The 16915-nt window shown below is 55.2% G+C and overlaps 1 protein-coding gene across 1 annotated transcript; it reads left to right on the top strand.

Moving 5' to 3' along the window:
- Positions 4650 to 16761, top strand: PYGM (phosphorylase, glycogen, muscle). The gene is made up of 20 exons (XM_005699864.3): positions 4650 to 5226; positions 6292 to 6393; positions 6481 to 6559; positions 6644 to 6747; positions 7126 to 7257; positions 8726 to 8837; positions 8923 to 9005; positions 9421 to 9564; positions 9881 to 9973; positions 10221 to 10367; positions 10502 to 10665; positions 10978 to 11092; positions 11631 to 11732; positions 12074 to 12221; positions 12502 to 12560; positions 12687 to 12828; positions 13271 to 13478; positions 15807 to 15941; positions 16153 to 16219; positions 16333 to 16761. Exons 1-20 carry the CDS (start codon positions 4984 to 4986, stop codon positions 16480 to 16482), a joined length of 2529 nt encoding a protein of 842 aa, XP_005699921.2. The 5' UTR covers positions 4650 to 4983; the 3' UTR covers positions 16483 to 16761.

Below are 16915 nucleotides of genomic sequence, written 5' to 3'. Positions count from 1 at the left end.
AGCACGAAAGGTCAAGCCAACTAATCCTGCCTGTCAGGCTCCAAGCTGCTAAAATTAAAACCGCCAAGTGGCCTTTTCTCTCTCTGCTGGTGACTCGCAGCCTGCCACCATGGCAGGCTTTGGGGAGAGGTGGGGGCAGGAGAAGGGGCCCCACTTTATGCTTTGTAAGCACTTCATAGAGGGTCTCAGGCTGTGCTGTTCTATGTCTGGGCTAATGGACAGGCCCGTTGTGGCACCAGGAAAACCCAGTTTGGGACTTCCGGGGTAGTGAGTGAGGTCCTTGATCAGCAGCTTCTGATTTACGGCAGTTCTTGGACCTGCATGGGACCCCACACTTCCCACCACCTTCCCTTTGGGCAGGCTGAGGGTCAGCAAGCTTTGCAGCCCACAGCACCAGGCCAGTGGGGACAACACTGGACTGGGCTCTTCTGCAGCTTGGAGATGGAGCAGGCCCTTGGTGTCTGAGCCCTGTCCAGCTTGGTTGGGCTGCTTTGCTGTAGGCCTGCAGGGGTTAACGGAGCCTGAGAAGCTGGACCTATTCACTAGATCTTCACTAGACCTATTCTCCCCAAGCAGGCCCTAAAGGTCCCTTGACTGAAAGACAGGGGAGATCTTTCCTTTGTCCTTAGCTGACAGAATGGGGGCAGGGCCTGGGGCCTGGCAACCCTCTTTGACCTTGGCTTCACCTCGTTGCTTCCCCCACAAGCTCGGTTTCCCTGGTGGGCTCATTGGGCGGTTAATTAGCTCTTTGAAGCTCTGGAAGAGGCAAAGTGGCGCTATGTGGCTTTTAGAAATAAAATCAATAAATGACTTAACCATAGCCCAGCTATCTCTTCTCTCTCCCCTGGGGCCAGCTCCATTCCTGAGCTCGCTCCCGCTCTGCTCCCAGCAGTGAGCTTTTGTTTAGGTTTTGGTGAGTAACAAAGTGGCTGGGTGGGGCATGGTCTCGGCCCTTTCTCCAAAGCAGCAAGCACCTGCCTTTGTGATGGAACCAGAGGGGTGAAGAGGGCTTTCCCAGCCGCCTTGGGCCCCTGGGGGAGGGCAGAGCCCTCTGCTTGACCCTGTTCTGGTTCTGCTGCTGCAGCAGTGTCTTCCCTGCCTCCTCAGAGCCAGGTTGGTGGAAGGAATGTCCGTTGGGAAAGGTCACTGTTAGGGCTCTGTTACTGAGACCCCGCCAAGTGCTCTGGAGAAACCCAAGATTGGTCCCAGGAAGGAGACAGGATTTCTGGTTGGAAATCTAGTCGGACATAAACAACCTCTTGAGTTAGTTGATGTATCTGTTTAGAAACCACTGGACATAAACAACATAGAGTTAGTTCAGAGTTCGGGCTGGGAAATTGTGTTTCAGGGTTCTTTAAAGGGAACTTCGCTGGTCCAGTGGCTTAAGACTGTGTGCTCAGTGAAGGGGTCAGGGAAATAAGATCTGACATACTGCAACAAAAGCTCTTGTGTGCAGCAACTAAGACCCGGCACAGGCCAAATAAGTAAATGAAGTATTAAGGCTTCCCTGGGGGCTCGGTGCTGAATGCCTGCCAATGCAGGAGATGTAGGTTTCATCCCTGATCTGGAAAGATCCCGCAACTAAGCCTGTGTGCCACAACTACTGAGTCAGCACTCTGGAGCCTGGGAGCCCAGCTACTGAAGCCCAAGACCCCTAGAGCCCATGCTCCACAACAAAAGAAGCCACCTCAATGAGAAGCCTGCACACATCAGGTAGAGGGTAGCTCCTGCTTGCTGCAACTAGAGAAAAGCCTGCACAGCAACGAAGGCCAAGCACAGCCTGAATAAATGAGCAGAATTACGTATATATATATAATATGTACAGATGTGAGAGTTGGACCATAAAAAAAGCTGAGTACCAAAGAATTGATGCTTTTGAACTGCCGTGTTGGAGAAGACTCTTCAAAGTCCCTCAGACTGACTGCAAGGAGATCAAACCAGTCAATCCTAAAGGAAATCAGTCCTGAATAGTCATTGGAAGGATTGATGCTAAAGCTGGGAGCTCCAATACTCTGGCCACCTGATTTGAAGAAACTCGACTCATTGGAAAAGACCCCGATGCTGGGAAAGATTGAAGGCAGGAGGAGAAGGGGACGACAGAGGATGAGATGGTTGAATGGCCTCACTGACTCGATGGACACGAGTTGAGCAAGCTCCAAGAGTTGGTGATGGAAGCCTGGTGTGCTGCAGTCCATGGGGTGGCAAAGAGTCAGATACGACTGAGCAACTAAACTGATACATAAACCTATACACACACCACCAATGGGGAGTGAAACGGGGGAAGGACTTGGGGAAACCAGTAGGTCAGTTTCAGTTTTCAAGTTTCCATCATGCTGGGCTGGGGGATGTGAAATAAAGAAGGGTCTCCTGGGGTGGCATTATCCTGGAAAAGACTGGCAAGTTCCAATGGGTGCCATAGACACAACAAAGGCCAAAAGAGCCCAGGAGAAAGGTAGCTGGAGAAACCAACTCAAAGTATCACATTTGTTTCCCACCAGAAACATGTCCCAGTTCAGCCAGTTCCTTGAGTACAGGGGCAGGGTGCTCACCCAGTTGATGAGCAGGGGGAGGGGTTGTGGATTGAGTTGACTTGGGGAGCAGAATAAGATAGCAATGTGCTCTGTTGGGAGCAGGTTCTTAGCAGCAGGAAAATTAAGGGTCAGTGCAAAGAAGGTTTGCGTGGCCAAAGCATGCGGCCACAGTTGGGGCATGAGGTGCCAACACGGGCAACTGGTGCCAAAATGCCTCTGAGCTCTCTTCGGCACTCCACAAGGAAGGCAGGCCAGGCGCCCGAGATGCTGGCCGAACTCAGTGCTTGGTACGGATCGGGAGGTGGGGAGGTGAGCCTCCCCTGAGGCACAGCCCAGGAGGAAAGGCTGAGGATGGGAACCGTTACACACCAAGCCACCAGGCATTCTTTTGAAATGCAAGGTGTAGGATACTTTGAAAATGCAAAAGAGAAAGTTTTCTATGTTCACACGACCTTGGTGTAGGTGTGTCTTGGAATCCTCTTCCTGGTCTTTTTTTTTTTTTTTTTTGGAAGCATACACTACCAGCCCAGATGCTGTCTGGGAGCAGAGGCAGAGCAGGGCTTGGCTTTCGGAAGACTAGGAGTTTGGCCTCCACACTAGGCTGGTATTTCCAGGGCTGGATCTGTTGTGGCTCAGAAAGTTCTCAGAAACGGCTGGGCCGTCCTTGAAACAGACTGTGGCATCCTGCAGCTGGCCAGGCCTCTGACGTGGTTCCTTGGCCCTCAGACCAGAGCACCCAGGCTCCTCTTCCCCGGGCCCACCACTCTAGGAGGCCCAGCCTCCTTTGAAATAGCACAAGGCCCTTGGCTCCTTTCGCTCAAAGAACAAAGCAGGGGGCTTCCCTGGTGGTCAGTGGCTAAAATTCTGCACTCCCAGGGCAGGGGACCAGGTTCCACCCCTGGCCAGAGAACTAGATCCCAACATGCCGTAACTAAGACTTGGCACAGCCAAAAAACAGGAACAAAGCAGGATCTGTGACCAACCTACTGCTGCTGCTGCTAAGTCACTTCAGTCGCGTCCAACTCTGTGCGACCCCATAGACGACAGCCCACCAGGCTCCTCCGTCCATGGGATTTTCCAGGCAAGAGTCCTGGAGTGAGTTGCCTTCTCCGTATGAGCAACCTAAACAGCATATTAAAAAGCGGAGACATTACTTTGGCAACAAAGGTTCATCTAGTCAAAGCTATGGTTTTTCCAGTGGTAGTGTATGGATGTGAGAGCTGGACCATAAAGAAAGCTGAGCGCCGAAGAATTGTTGCTTTTGAACTGTGGTGTTGGAGAAGATTCTTGAGAGTCCCTTGGACTGCAAGGAGATCAAACCAGTCCATCCTAAAGGAACTTTAGGAACTGCGTGGCCCTAGGCAGGAGAAATGAATGGGAGAAGGCCTTCACTCACCTGCTGCATGGGGAGACTTGATACCATTGTGTGTGTGTGTGTGTGTGTGTGTGTGTCTTGTGCCTGTGTCTGTGTGTCTCTGTGTGTGTGTGTGTGTGTATGGACTGCTTCAGTTCTCCTACCCCTGTGGGCCACAGGACTACAGTTCCCAGGGGCCCCTGCTCCAGGCTGGTGGCCCCTAGCCAAAGCTGGCCTGTAATCTGACCATCCCTCTTGAAAGGTCACTTCAGAGCTCCTTGAGAGACAGCAACAGGGGGAGCTCAGAGTGGCTGGACTTTGGTGGGGGATGGGGTGGGGGCAGTGGCCCTGCCTCAGGCGACCTCTCCTGGAACCGAGAGTCCCGGTCCCCCTTTTTTCAGATGCCCAGTGTCCTCCGCTAGCTTCACCTTTTCTGTTCGGGGCACCCTGATGCTCTGCGCAGGTGGCCTTCAGCCACAGCATATGTCCTCCCCACCAAAGGGCAGGGCCACCATAGCAGCTTGACCAGAGAGCATCCTGCCCGTGGTGTGCAGCCTGTTGTGTGAAAGTCGAGAACCGAAGCCAAGCTGCTCTGCTGGAGGCTGGGCCTCCTGACACCTGTCCTCCTCGACAGCCTCCTTGGCCTCTCCAAGGAGCCCTGATTGAGGGCCCACAGTCAGGCCCCATCCTTCATCCATAATCCGAATTCAGGGCAGCCTCAGCCAAAGTCACAGCCCAGCCGCTCCAATCAAATCTCAGGCCTCTCAAGCCAGCACTCTGCCTGCTGCTTCCTGACTCCGACCCTGCACAAGGCAGGCCCCAGTGCCCGTGCATGAGGCCTGGAGGAAGTGGGTCAGTGCAGGGCTGCGAAGGAGCCAGGCCGGCCCTGGCCCTGCCTTGTCCCTCCTCTCCTCCACTCACCCCAAAATAGCTCCCTGAGGAGCCGGGCCAAGACCCTCCCATCGAGGGAAGGGGTGGGGCAAGCTGCCCGGAGCCAGGCTTTAAAGCACCAGCCGGCTGGGGATCTCCACTCCGTGGCTGGAGGCACCACTCAGGCCGCCCGTCGGCACAGTCAGTCCGGCCCACCCTCCCGCAGCCATGTCCCGGCCCCTGACAGACCAGGAGAAGAGAAAGCAGATCAGCGTGCGTGGCCTGGCCGGTGTGGAGAATGTGACCGAGCTGAAGAAGAATTTCAACCGGCACCTACACTTCACCCTTGTGAAAGACCGCAATGTGGCCACCCCGCGAGACTACTACTTCGCACTGGCCTACACGGTGCGCGACCACCTCGTGGGCCGCTGGATCCGCACGCAGCAGCACTACTATGAGAAGGACCCCAAGGTGCCGCTTGGGGCACCCCGGGTGGGCAGTGGGCTGGGGGGCCCTGCCTGGGGGCTGGGAGATCTGGAGCGAATGACAGGCCCTTTCTGGGGTCAGGACTTTCTGCAGCAAAAGAAAGGGTGCCTCCGGGTTCCTGAGGTTGGATGAAAGGGGTGCCAGGTGCAATGGGTGCTGGAAACACCCAGGGGGAGAAACCTGGAGTCGGGGGCAAGTCAGGAGCCTCGGGTCCGGTAGGCTGGTTACAAAGGCTCAGCGCTCAGTCAAGAGAATGGAGAGGCTGCTGGAGGGTGGGCAGGAAGACCCCGGGGCCTGGGTTGGATCCTAAGTGGAAGGATGTTCTACTCAACGCGTGTGTGGTGTGCCGGTGTGCCGGGTGGGGCGCATCTGGGGTGGCGAGATCAAGTGTCTGTTGGGGTCACTGGTAAAGGTCAGCAACCTGACACTGCTGGGCAGGGGTGGAGGAGGGGAGGGGTGGGAACCCAGGAAACCAGGAGACTGGGCACCACACAGTCAGCATCCTGGATACTGCAGTCTCTCTCTCCACCCCCCTTCTTGGGACTGAGGCTTGAGGGCCAAGGGGAGCTGGGCACTGCAAGGGAGGGAGATGGCCGACTCTAGCCCTGAGTCATTGTGTGACCTTGAGCCAATGACTTCTCTCTCTGGGCCTGGCCTCCCCTTTTCGGGAGCTCTTGCTGGTGCTTCCCTGTGTCCTGACTTCCTGATGGGCTCTTGGCAGGACTGCGAGCGAAGGAAGGGGTTCCCAGCTCTCCTAAGCACCTCAACCCCCTGAGGTGGATATGGCCCCATTTTTCAGATGAAGAAACTGAGGCTCAGAGAAGAAAAGTGAATTGTCCAAAGTCAGAAGAAATGCTGGGACCAGTATCTTACCTGCTGGGTCCCAAAGCCTGAGAAGGCAGGAAAACTGGAGGCAGGGCTGGAACCCGCTGGGGCCTAGGAGTGGGGCAGGAGGTATGAGAGGTGCAGACCCAGCCGGGCCTGGCTGAACGTCAGGGGGTGGCCTTGACCCTCCCTCCCCTCCCCCTCCCCGTCTATTTCTCCGGACAGAGGATCTACTACCTGTCTCTGGAATTCTACATCGGCCGGACGCTGCAGAACACCATGGTGAACCTGGCGCTGGAGAACGCCTGTGACGAGGCCACCTATCAGGTGCGTAGGGGTGGGCACGCCTTCAGGACTGGAGGGCTGACCTGCTGGCCCTTGGCCCTGACTTCTGCTATACCCTCCCACCTCTAGCTGGGCCTGGACATGGAGGAGCTGGAGGAAATTGAGGAGGACGCAGGGCTGGGCAACGGGGGCCTGGGCCGGCTGGCGGGTAAGTGAGCGGGGCGCCAGGGCACTGGGCAGAAGTGTTCCTTTATGTTGGGTCTCTGATATCCACCTCCTTGCACACCCCTAGCCTGCTTTCTGGACTCAATGGCAACACTGGGCCTGGCTGCCTATGGCTATGGGATCCGCTATGAGTTTGGGATTTTTAACCAGAAGATCTCTGGGGGTTGGCAGGTGAGTGACCTTGGGCCCTGACCTTGTGGTTATGATGAAGATGGCTATTTGTTCATTCATCTGCACATAGATCCAGAAGCAGCCCCAGCAGCTTGGGTGGAGAGCATCTTTGCCCCTTCCCCCTGGCCCCAAGCCAGCTGTCAGCTCCTGGGACAAGAGGTCCACGGCTGTGGAATGTCTCAGACTCTTATGCACACACCGAGCCCCCTTGGATCTTCCACCAGACTGGGGGCCCACCTACCGCAGAGCCGGTCATTCACGCCCTCCCTCTATAGGGCACATCAGGGCTGCGGGCTCCTGCTATACCCACCACCTGCTGTGGTGTGAGCCTGGCTCTGACTCTGCCTTCCTTTCTCCCGTGACCCGCCTGCGGTTCAGATGGAGGAGGCTGATGACTGGCTTCGCTACGGCAACCCCTGGGAGAAGGCCCGCCCTGAGTTCACGCTGCCGGTGCACTTCTATGGCCGAGTGGAACACACCAGCCAGGGGGCCAAGTGGGTAGACACACAGGTGAGGGGGAAGCCAGGGAGCAGGGGGAAGATCTAGTGAGGCGGAGGGGAGGACTGGAGGTTCTGGAGGAAACAGGGAGAAGCAAAGAAAGAGCCTGGAAGCTACTGGACCGAGTGCAGTTTTATATCGGAGGCCACTGAGCTCAGAGGAGTTAAGTGACTTACTTGAGGTCACACAGGTGGAACCCAGAGAGGCTGGAGACAGGGTCACAGGGGAGCCAGACCACGTGAAGAGCTGGGAGGAGGAGAGAAACTGCCCTGCTCTACCACTGCTCCTCGCCGCCCAAAATAATCACAGAGTCTCGGCTCCCCTGCATATTTGAGCTGGGGGCTTGATGGGAAATAAACCAACAGCCCAAAAAGGGGGATAGGAGAGAAAACTAAAGCCTAGGATGGGCAACTGGCATGTTCAAGGTCATAGAGCAGGTTGGTGGGAGCCTGCCACTAAACCGGGCGTCCAAACCCCAGCTCCACCACCAGCCCTTTTGCTGTGGCTGCAGCTCACCTGCCTCCAGATGGCTGCACAGCAACCTCGAGGCTTTCAGAACCCAGAGTTTGTTCCGCTGTCATCCACGCTAAGGTCTGGCAGGGCTCTGGCTTGCCCTCCTAGCTGTATGCTCTTGGGCCAGTCCCTTCCCTGTCTGAGCTGCAGCATTTGCTCTGCTCCAGTCAGGGGCTACTTAATGCTGGGGAGGGAGGTGTGGGTGCACCCCTTTCTCCGTGGTAGCTGGCAGTTATTTGCAGCAATTATTGATGTTTGTGGGCTTTGGTGGCTTAGCAGTAAAGACTGCTTGCAATGCAGGAGAACGGGTTCAATCCCTGCATTGGGAAGATCCCCTGGAGGAGGGCATGGCAACCCACTCCAGTATTCTTGCCTGGAGAATCCCATGGACAGAGGAGCCTAGCGGGCTACAGTCCATAAGGTCGCAAAAAGTTGGACACGAATTAGCAACTTAGCATTCAGCGTGCATGCACATTGATGTTTGCTAACTGTGGGAGGTGGGGCCAGCATTAGTCACTGCTAATTAGCCCTGTGGTTAACCTTTGGATGGACTTGACCTCTATGACCCCCTCAGCCAGGACTCGTGGTCCCCCCAGTCCTTCCAGGAGTCCAGAATGTCCTCTAGATTGTGCTCAGGCCAGGTGGCCAGCACATCCCCACCATGACAGAGTGGCCACCAACAGAGGCCCACCTTGGCCTCTGAGCTCATCCCTGCCTCCTCCTGGAATCCTCACAACAGCCCAGCAAGGAGGGCCGGCGGGGGTGTGAGGAGGCACCGGGATGTCCTCTCTTTATGGCCAAGGCCCAGAGAGGTTGGTGGAGTTGCTTGTGGTCCGGAGTTGGGACTGGAACCCGGGGTTGGGGGTTGGCTGGCGGAGTGCAGGGACAAAGCACAGAGTTCCGGCTCTCAGGGCCTCTTAGACACTGCAGATGCCCACCTCTTAACAACAGGCGGGGTGTCCCACAGGTGGTGTTGGCCATGCCTTACGACACACCCGTGCCGGGCTACCGCAACAACGTCGTGAATACCATGCGCCTGTGGTCTGCAAAAGCCCCCAATGACTTCAACCTCAAGGACTGTGAGTTCAGCCAGAGTCAGCAGCCCCCTCCCACTGCGGAGCCCCTCGACCCAAGCCTGACCCCGTTCCCACTTTTGTTCCTTAGTCAATGTCGGTGGCTACATCCAGGCTGTGCTGGACCGCAACCTAGCTGAGAACATCTCACGGGTCCTATACCCCAACGACAACGTATGTTACCCTCTGGGCTGGGGACAGGAAGCCAGAGTGCATGGGAGAGGGCAAGAGGGGGAGTGACACCTGCTGGTGCCCTAGTCACACCCAGGGCATTTTGCTGGCCCCTGAGTGTCCTGTGCTTCCCCCCAGTTCTTTTAGGTGTGAGGATGCTTGGATCCGGGGGTGGGGAGTGGCTCTTTGGAGGAGCTCTTCCCTGGAGACACCCACAATACTCTTGGTCCTTGTAGCCCTCTCTCCTGACCCTGCTGCATTGCTGCTTCTTGGTGGGAGAAAGACTCTTAGGTCCCTGAAGTGAAGCAGTTCAGGGCTTAGGATCTCGGGATGGGTGGGAGTCTCTCCTGGCCACGCCCACAGAAGTGTTAGACCACGCCCACCACATTGACCCCGCCCCATCTCGCACTGTCCCCAGTTCTTTGAGGGGAAGGAACTGCGGCTGAAGCAGGAGTACTTCGTAGTGGCTGCCACGCTCCAGGACATCATCCGCCGCTTCAAGTCCTCCAAGTTTGGCTGCCTCGACCCCGTGCGCACCAACTTCGATGCCTTCCCAGATAAGGTACCAGGCCGCAGGGAGGGTCGGTCTCTACACGTCTGGTGAGTGGTGCCTTCCCTCTCACCTCCAGCCTGAGCTTGCAATCCCCATTTAATAGATGAGGAAGTGGAGGCTGGGGGTGGGTGTGAGGGTTATCTGCTTGAGGATCCTCAGTATAATCCGCTCTCCTCTTCCTTCTGCTCCACAACTACCCCCTTGAGGGCCTCCACCTCGAACCACAAGGGGCCCTGGGCAGGGGGTACTCTCAAGGGGCAAAAGACAGTGACCATAGCCTTGGGGCCAGATTGATTCTAACTGTCCTCCACCCCCCCTCCCCCAGGTGGCCATCCAGCTCAATGACACCCACCCCTCCTTGGCCATCCCTGAGCTGATGAGGATTCTGGTGGACCAGGAGCGACTGGAGTGGGAAAAGGTGGGCTTTGGGGCCTATCCCCCACTCCTGCCTCACCCTCTCCATCTCAGGGTTCCCTTCCCAGTCTGGGGAGGGGATAGATGTGGGTGGAGCCCCCACTGAACAGACAGGGGTGTGAGACCCAGAGGTGGGTGTCCTAGAACCTGGCCTGGCAGTGGCAGGGCTGGGGCTCTTTGGCTGCGCAGTGTGTGTGGAGAGCCATCCGGCTTAAGCCCCGGGGATCCTGCCTCCCCACCTCACCTGTCAGGCATGGGAAGTGACTGTGAAGACTTGTGCCTACACCAACCACACGGTGCTGCCCGAGGCCCTGGAGCGCTGGCCTGTGCACCTCATAGAGACCCTGCTGCCGCGGCACCTCCAGATCATCTATGAGATCAACCAGCGCTTCCTTAACGTGAGTGGAGAAGGCCTGGGGTGGAGGGTGGGGGCGTGGAGGGCCTGGGGAAGGCTATGGGCGAAGATCTGGGGGAAGGGGCTGGGGACCGGTGTTCTGGATCCTCGGCCTAGCTCTGGTCTCTCCCGGCACAGCGGGTGGCAGCCGCGTTCCCAGGCGATGTAGACCGACTGCGGCGCATGTCGCTGGTGGAGGAGGGCGCGGTGAAGCGCATCAACATGGCACACCTGTGCATCGCCGGGTCTCATGCCGTCAATGGCGTGGCTCGCATCCACTCGGAGATCCTCAAGAAGACCATGTGAGACCCGCTCCCCAGACTCCGCCCCTCCCGCTGGGCCCCACCCACTGCCTGGTACTGGGCACTCAGAGCCGCCCTCTGCTGGCTCCTTCCACAGGTAGCACCGCTCTTACAAGGGTCACAGGTTTGCTATCCGGTCCAGTCCCGTTCTGGGATGTCCCCTCTTACACACAGCACCACCCCCCACCCCCCCACCCCCCGCCGCGGCCTTCACCTCCAGGACCCTTTCATCAAGAAATTAGGGTAGGGGCCCCACGGAGAAGACCCTCATTCCACAGGGATGATTGATGATCTTCCGACCCTATCCTGTAGCTTCAAGGACTTCTACGAGCTGGAGCCTCATAAGTTCCAGAATAAGACCAATGGGATCACCCCTCGGCGCTGGTTGGTTATGTGTAACCCTGGGCTGGCAGAGGTCATTGCTGAGGTGAGAAGTCGTGTATGGCCAGTAGCGCTCAACACAGTCACTGCAAGGCGCAGCTGGGTGTGTGGTTGCATATGTGCTTCACTGTAGGGTGCCCAGCTGAGGGCTGAAATCCATTCTGCACTGAGTTCCCAAGCCTTGCATGTGTCTGGAGGAGGGGAACCATCTTTTTATGTGAGCTAATGGAGGCCCTGGCTGTGAAGGCCAACCTGAGGAAGTTCACAGCCTAATGGAGGGTTATCAGCAGGTCACATCTTAAGTAAGATCAGAAAGGAGCAGAGATCACAGGCCCTCGAAGTCACTGCCTGTCAGAGAAAAAGGCCAGCACGAGGGTCTGTGGGGGTCAGATGGGCATCAGCCATCCAAGCTCAAGGTCAGGAAGGGAGGAAAGATGTGCATACATGCCCTGCCCCCTAGCTGGGAGGCTGCAGAAGAAGGCACTGTCTGCAGTGGACTGCGCCTTTTTGACCTGGAAAAGGACCCCTTTGTGAAGGAGGACAGGGGAGGGCCATGGGCCTAACCGAGCGCCATCTCCCTCCAGCGCATCGGAGAGGAATACATCGCAGACCTGGATCAGCTGCGCAAACTGCTGTCCTATGTGGATGACGAATCCTTTATCCGGGATGTGGCCAAAGTGAAGCAGGTGAGGAGTGGCGCTGCAACCTGGGACAGACACCTGTGCTGGGGCCGGAGTGGAGAGTGCTGGAAGGGCCGACTGTCCGGGTCAGGAATGGCCCGTGCTCATCTCTCCTGCAACCTCAGGCCATTGGTAGAAGTTGCCTGGAATCAGTCCGTGGTGGGAAGGCATCATCTGACCTCACTGAAAGGGTGCTGATGTTGCTTAGCAATGTCTGCCCTGATGCAGAAGTGGATGAAGGTGGCAAGGGGGCCTTCTATCCTCACCTTCCTGGGAAGGAAATGAGACTGTAGGATTTCCTGAGGCTGAGGCCTATTGGTGAGCTCTTCCCCCTCTTCTGCCTTCAGGAAAACAAGTTAAAGTTCTCTGCGTACCTAGAGAAGGAATACAAAGTCCACATCAACCCCAACTCGCTCTTCGATATCCAGGTGAAGCGGATTCATGAATATAAACGCCAGCTCCTCAACTGCCTCCATGTCATCACGCTGTACAACCGTGAGTGGCGGGCTTCCCTCTGGCTCCTGTTCCTGTCTCTGTGTACCTCCCAGCATACTGCATACTTCTCCGTCAACATCTCCTTTGGACTCAGGGCAACTCTTGGGACATGGAATTGTCCCCATTTCACAGATGGGCAAACCAAGGCTCAGAGAGGGGGGACATGACAGATATGAGGTCACCAGCCCAAGTCAGGCCTATTATTGCCCAGCCCAGTCCTGGTGCTACAGCCCAGAGGGAAAACCTGGCCCACTCACTGGATCCCTCTGTTTCTCCATAGGTATCAAGAAGGAACCCAATAAGTTTTTTGTGCCTCGGACTGTGATGATTGGAGGGAAGGTGAGAGGCCGAGCCCAGATCATGGCTGTGGTCCTTTGATATTCAGGTTGAGGTTAGCTTGGTGGGGTTGCAGGATGGGGGAAGGAGGCCAGGCTGTGGAGCTGACCCCAAAGTGTGCCCCCACAGGCCGCCCCTGGGTACCATATGGCCAAGATGATCATCAGACTCATCACAGCCATTGGGGATGTGGTCAACCACGACCCGGTGGTGGGAGACCGCCTCCGCGTGATCTTCCTGGAGAACTACCGAGTCTCGCTGGCCGAGAAAGGTAGGGTGCCACCAGTGGGGATCCTAGGGAAGCTCTGATGAATTCAGTCCCTGGAAGAGATATTAATCTCCTCTTCCTGGGGTACTGGTACTTTCAAGAAGAATCTGGAGAGGACAATCCTCAAATCATGAGGATGTTCCCTTAGTGGTGGAATGTCATGCAAGATGGGATGAAATTACAGGGGAGAGGGACCTCAGTAGTGCCCTTCAAATCACACAGTGGAGCTGGGGGGTGGGAGGAGTCCAGGTTAGATCCCAGATGTTCAAGAATCAACAAGAGGCGGGGAGGGGTCAGTGAGAAGGAAATAGTTGGTGAAGACTGGAGGGCTGGAGGGAAGGGACTCTGAATCTGGCCAGGCCTGGGACCAGACGAACTTCAGAGCCTCCAGTTGACATGGGGGCTCTTCCTGGAGCTGAGCGTGTCCCCTGCTGCCACCCTGCAGTGATCCCGGCTGCTGACCTCTCTGAGCAGATCTCTACTGCGGGCACTGAAGCCTCAGGTACTGGCAACATGAAGTTCATGCTCAACGGGGCTCTGACCATTGGCACCATGGACGGGGCCAACGTGGAGATGGCAGAAGAGGCTGGAGAGGAGAACTTCTTCATCTTCGGCATGCGGGTGGAGGATGTAGAAAGGCTTGACCAGAAAGGGTAAGGCTGCAGAGTTAGTCCATGGGCAGGAGGCGCCAAGGTGGGACTGCTGGAGGGTAGAGCTGGGAGCAAGAGGCACCACTGGAAAGGCTGGTCTGGGATGTGCAAGGTCTTTTTAAAAGATTTATTTGGCTACCTTGGGTCTTAGTTGAAGCATGTGGGATCTTGGTTGCGTCATGTCATGTGGGATCTTCTGTTGCAGCGCACGAACTCTCTAGACTCTCTAGTTGTGTTGCTCTGAGGCTTGTGGGATCTTTATTGCCCAACCTGGGATCAAACCCACGTCCCCGCCATTGCAGGGTGGATTCTTAACCTCTGGACCACCAGGGAAGTCCCTGCACAAAGTCCTAGTTACGGCCCATCAGAAGTCTGAAAACTTTTGAGGTAGCGTAACAAATAAGATCAATGAAATGAGAAGAGACAGAAGTAACACAGAGCTGAAGGAAAAGGAAGAGGAAATAATATCACGCCACAGAAATAATATCATTTCTGGAATTGGGAGTAAAATGAAATTCTCAGCTCCCTGGCAGTCATAGCAAAAAGGGAAACATGAGTGTGGTAGTTAAACCTGGGTTTGTGGTCAGAAATGCAGATCTTCAGAGACAATCTTCCTGGCATTACATTTTTGACATTTTATTTTAAAATATGATTCTTTTCTTAGCATAGAAGCAGTCCATGCTCATTAATTGGAAAAATACAAAGCTACAGAGAAGAAAACTGTCTTTTATAATCTCATCCCCCAGATTTAAAGCCACAGTTCTCTTTTTCTTCACATATTTATATGTGTGTGTATATATATATGTAGTTTTTAAAATTTTTAATGAATTTTTTGGCTGCACTGTGCTGCATGTGGGATCTTAATTCCCTGACCAGGGGTAGAACCAGTGCCCCCGGCATTGGGAGCATGGAGTCAACCAGTTAACCATGAGGGAAGTCCCTGTGTAGTTTTTAAAAGTTGGAAATAATATATGTACAATATTGAATCCTGTTATCTTAACATTGGAGAAGCATTTTCTAAGTCATTAAATAGTCTTTCAAATATTTTAAATGTTTGTATAGCATTCCATCCTATGGAAATGCCATACTTATTTAACTAATTCCATGTAGTTGGACGTGAAGGTTGATTTTCCTCGTTTGTTAGTATAAATGTCCCTTTGATGACCAATCTTTTACACTGATGTCCACATCTCTAATTATTTCCTAAAGATAATTATTGTGCTTGCTATATGCTAAGGCGATTCAGTCACATCCGATTCTTTGTGACCTTATAGACTGTAGCCTGCCAGGTTCCTCTTTCCATGGGATTCTCTAGGCAAGAATACTGGAGTGAGTTGCCATGCCCTTCTCCAGGGGATCTTCCCGACTCAAGGATCAAACCCTTGTCTCCTGTGTCTCTCTTATTGCACACGGATTCTTAACTGCTGAGTCACTGGGGAAGCCCAAAATAATTATTAGAAGGGGATATTTCTGAGTCAGAAAAGTATGCATTCTTAAAGCCCCTGATACACATTGTCAAATCGTTTCCCAGAAAGTTGGTACCAGTTTACACTCAGGTTACAAGAGCAGGCACTAAATATTGAGAGGAATTTCTCCTGTGGGGCTTAACTAGAAAGTTCAGACTGGGTCTTTTGGATAGGAGGGAAATGTGAAATGTTTTGAGTGAAGTCCAACATGTTCAGAACTAGACTCCAAACAGACACCTTTGGCTGCAGGATGAGGCTCGACTGGAGGGAGGAATGTCCAGTTGGGGAACCAGTGTGGGGGCTGGCACCAGATGGCAGGAGGAGTCCCCTACAGCAGGCCAGTGCTGGGGATGGGGGTTAGGGACACTGTTGAGGAGGAGGCCATGGTTTCTGGTTGGAAGAGGGGAAGGAAGGAGACGAAACTGGTCTGGATAGATTTGAACCTGGGTGGCTCGGGGAGTGATTGTGCTACCCCAGGAAGTTGTTGGGTAGGAAGTAGTTCCTACCCTAGGGGAGGAAAGTTAGTGCCAGGACAGTGATGAACATGGCTGGACAGTTTGAGTTTAAGGATGTTCCTCAGGATGTACCTGTTGGCTCCTCCTGGAGCCTGAAAGTGAGGCCAGGGATGGACTTAGGATGGTGGGGAAGAAAAGCCATGTGTGGAGGAAACAGACCTGCTGGGAGACAGTGGTGGTGTGTGGGAAGAAGAGCGGAAGGTCTTCCAGAGCGAGTCAGCAGCTGTAGGGAGGACAGTAGCAGGCTGGACCTGAGTTTTCACCCTGGAGCTTGGAACTTCCTGGATATTTGCTGGAGGAGGAGCCAGGAACCCCTTTCCAGGGTGCTAACTATGGCTCTTCCCCCACAGGTACAACGCCCAGGAGTATTATGACCGGATTCCTGAGCTTCGGCACATCATTGACCAGCTGAGCAGTGGCTTCTTCTCTCCCAAACAGCCTGACCTATTCAAGGACATTGTCAACATGCTCATGCACCATGACCGGTGAGCTGGTGGGCCAGGGGCCCGTGTACATGGGGTTGCAGGGCTGAACAGGGCTCAGGAGCCGTGGAGAGGCTGGACAGGGCTTCAGGGCAGTTGCAACCACATTCCTTTGGAAGCAGTATCACTGTCTAGGTCCTCAGGAATCCAATAGGACAGGATGGGCTTGGCCCTTGACCCCAGGAGACTTTCCCACTTCTCCATTCCCCTCCAGGTTTAAAGTCTTTGCGGATTATGAAGAGTACGTTAAATGCCAGGAGAGAGTCAGTGCCCTGTACAAGGTGAGAGGTCCTGGACCAGGGGTTGGCAGGGCTTTTGTGGCCCTCGTTGGGATGAGGTGGAAGGTGGGGATCCCACCCTCAGAGCAAACCCAGAGCTTCCTTGTGGCCTCTAGAACCCGAGAGAGTGGACGCGGATGGTGATCCGGAACATAGCTACCTCTGGCAAGTTCTCCAGTGACCGCACCATTGCCCAGTACGCCAGGGAGATCTGGGGCGTGGAGCCGACCCGCCAGCGCATGCCGGCCCCGGATGAGAAGATCTGAGCCTCTAGACTAGACCCAAACCTGCCCCTGAGTCTGTTTGCAGTCCCTTGGGCCAGCTCCAGCTCTTCGTCCAGAGGGTGGGGTACTGGAGTTAGATCTCTAGCCCTCTCCTTGGAACCCCCATTTCCCGTCATCCTCGAGCTCCCAGTGTTCAGCGTGACGAAGGACACTGCTCCCACGCTGTCCTCGGGCTCCCCAGCCCCTCCTGTCTATGGGTTTGACCAACCACACCCACTCCCCAATAAATTGATTCTCCTGGGGAGCCTCCTTACTCCCCTCTCTGCTGGGAAATATTTTTAGCTCTGGGCGGCACAGCAGCTGCGCAATCACCGTGCCTTAGCCCCAGCCGCGGCAGGTGCATCCCTCAAAAGGGGGGCGGCCTGTGGGGGTGGGGCCCGGGACTCTCCTGCCCGCTTCCAGGCGTCACCCTGCA

The sequence above is a fragment of the Capra hircus genome, chromosome 29 (genome assembly GCF_001704415.2).
Source record: "Capra hircus breed San Clemente chromosome 29, ASM170441v1, whole genome shotgun sequence".
NCBI classification, from domain to species: domain Eukaryota; kingdom Metazoa; phylum Chordata; class Mammalia; order Artiodactyla; family Bovidae; genus Capra; species Capra hircus.
Note: the sequence above shows the minus strand (reverse complement) of the source record. Positions and strands in the feature narration are given on the sequence as shown.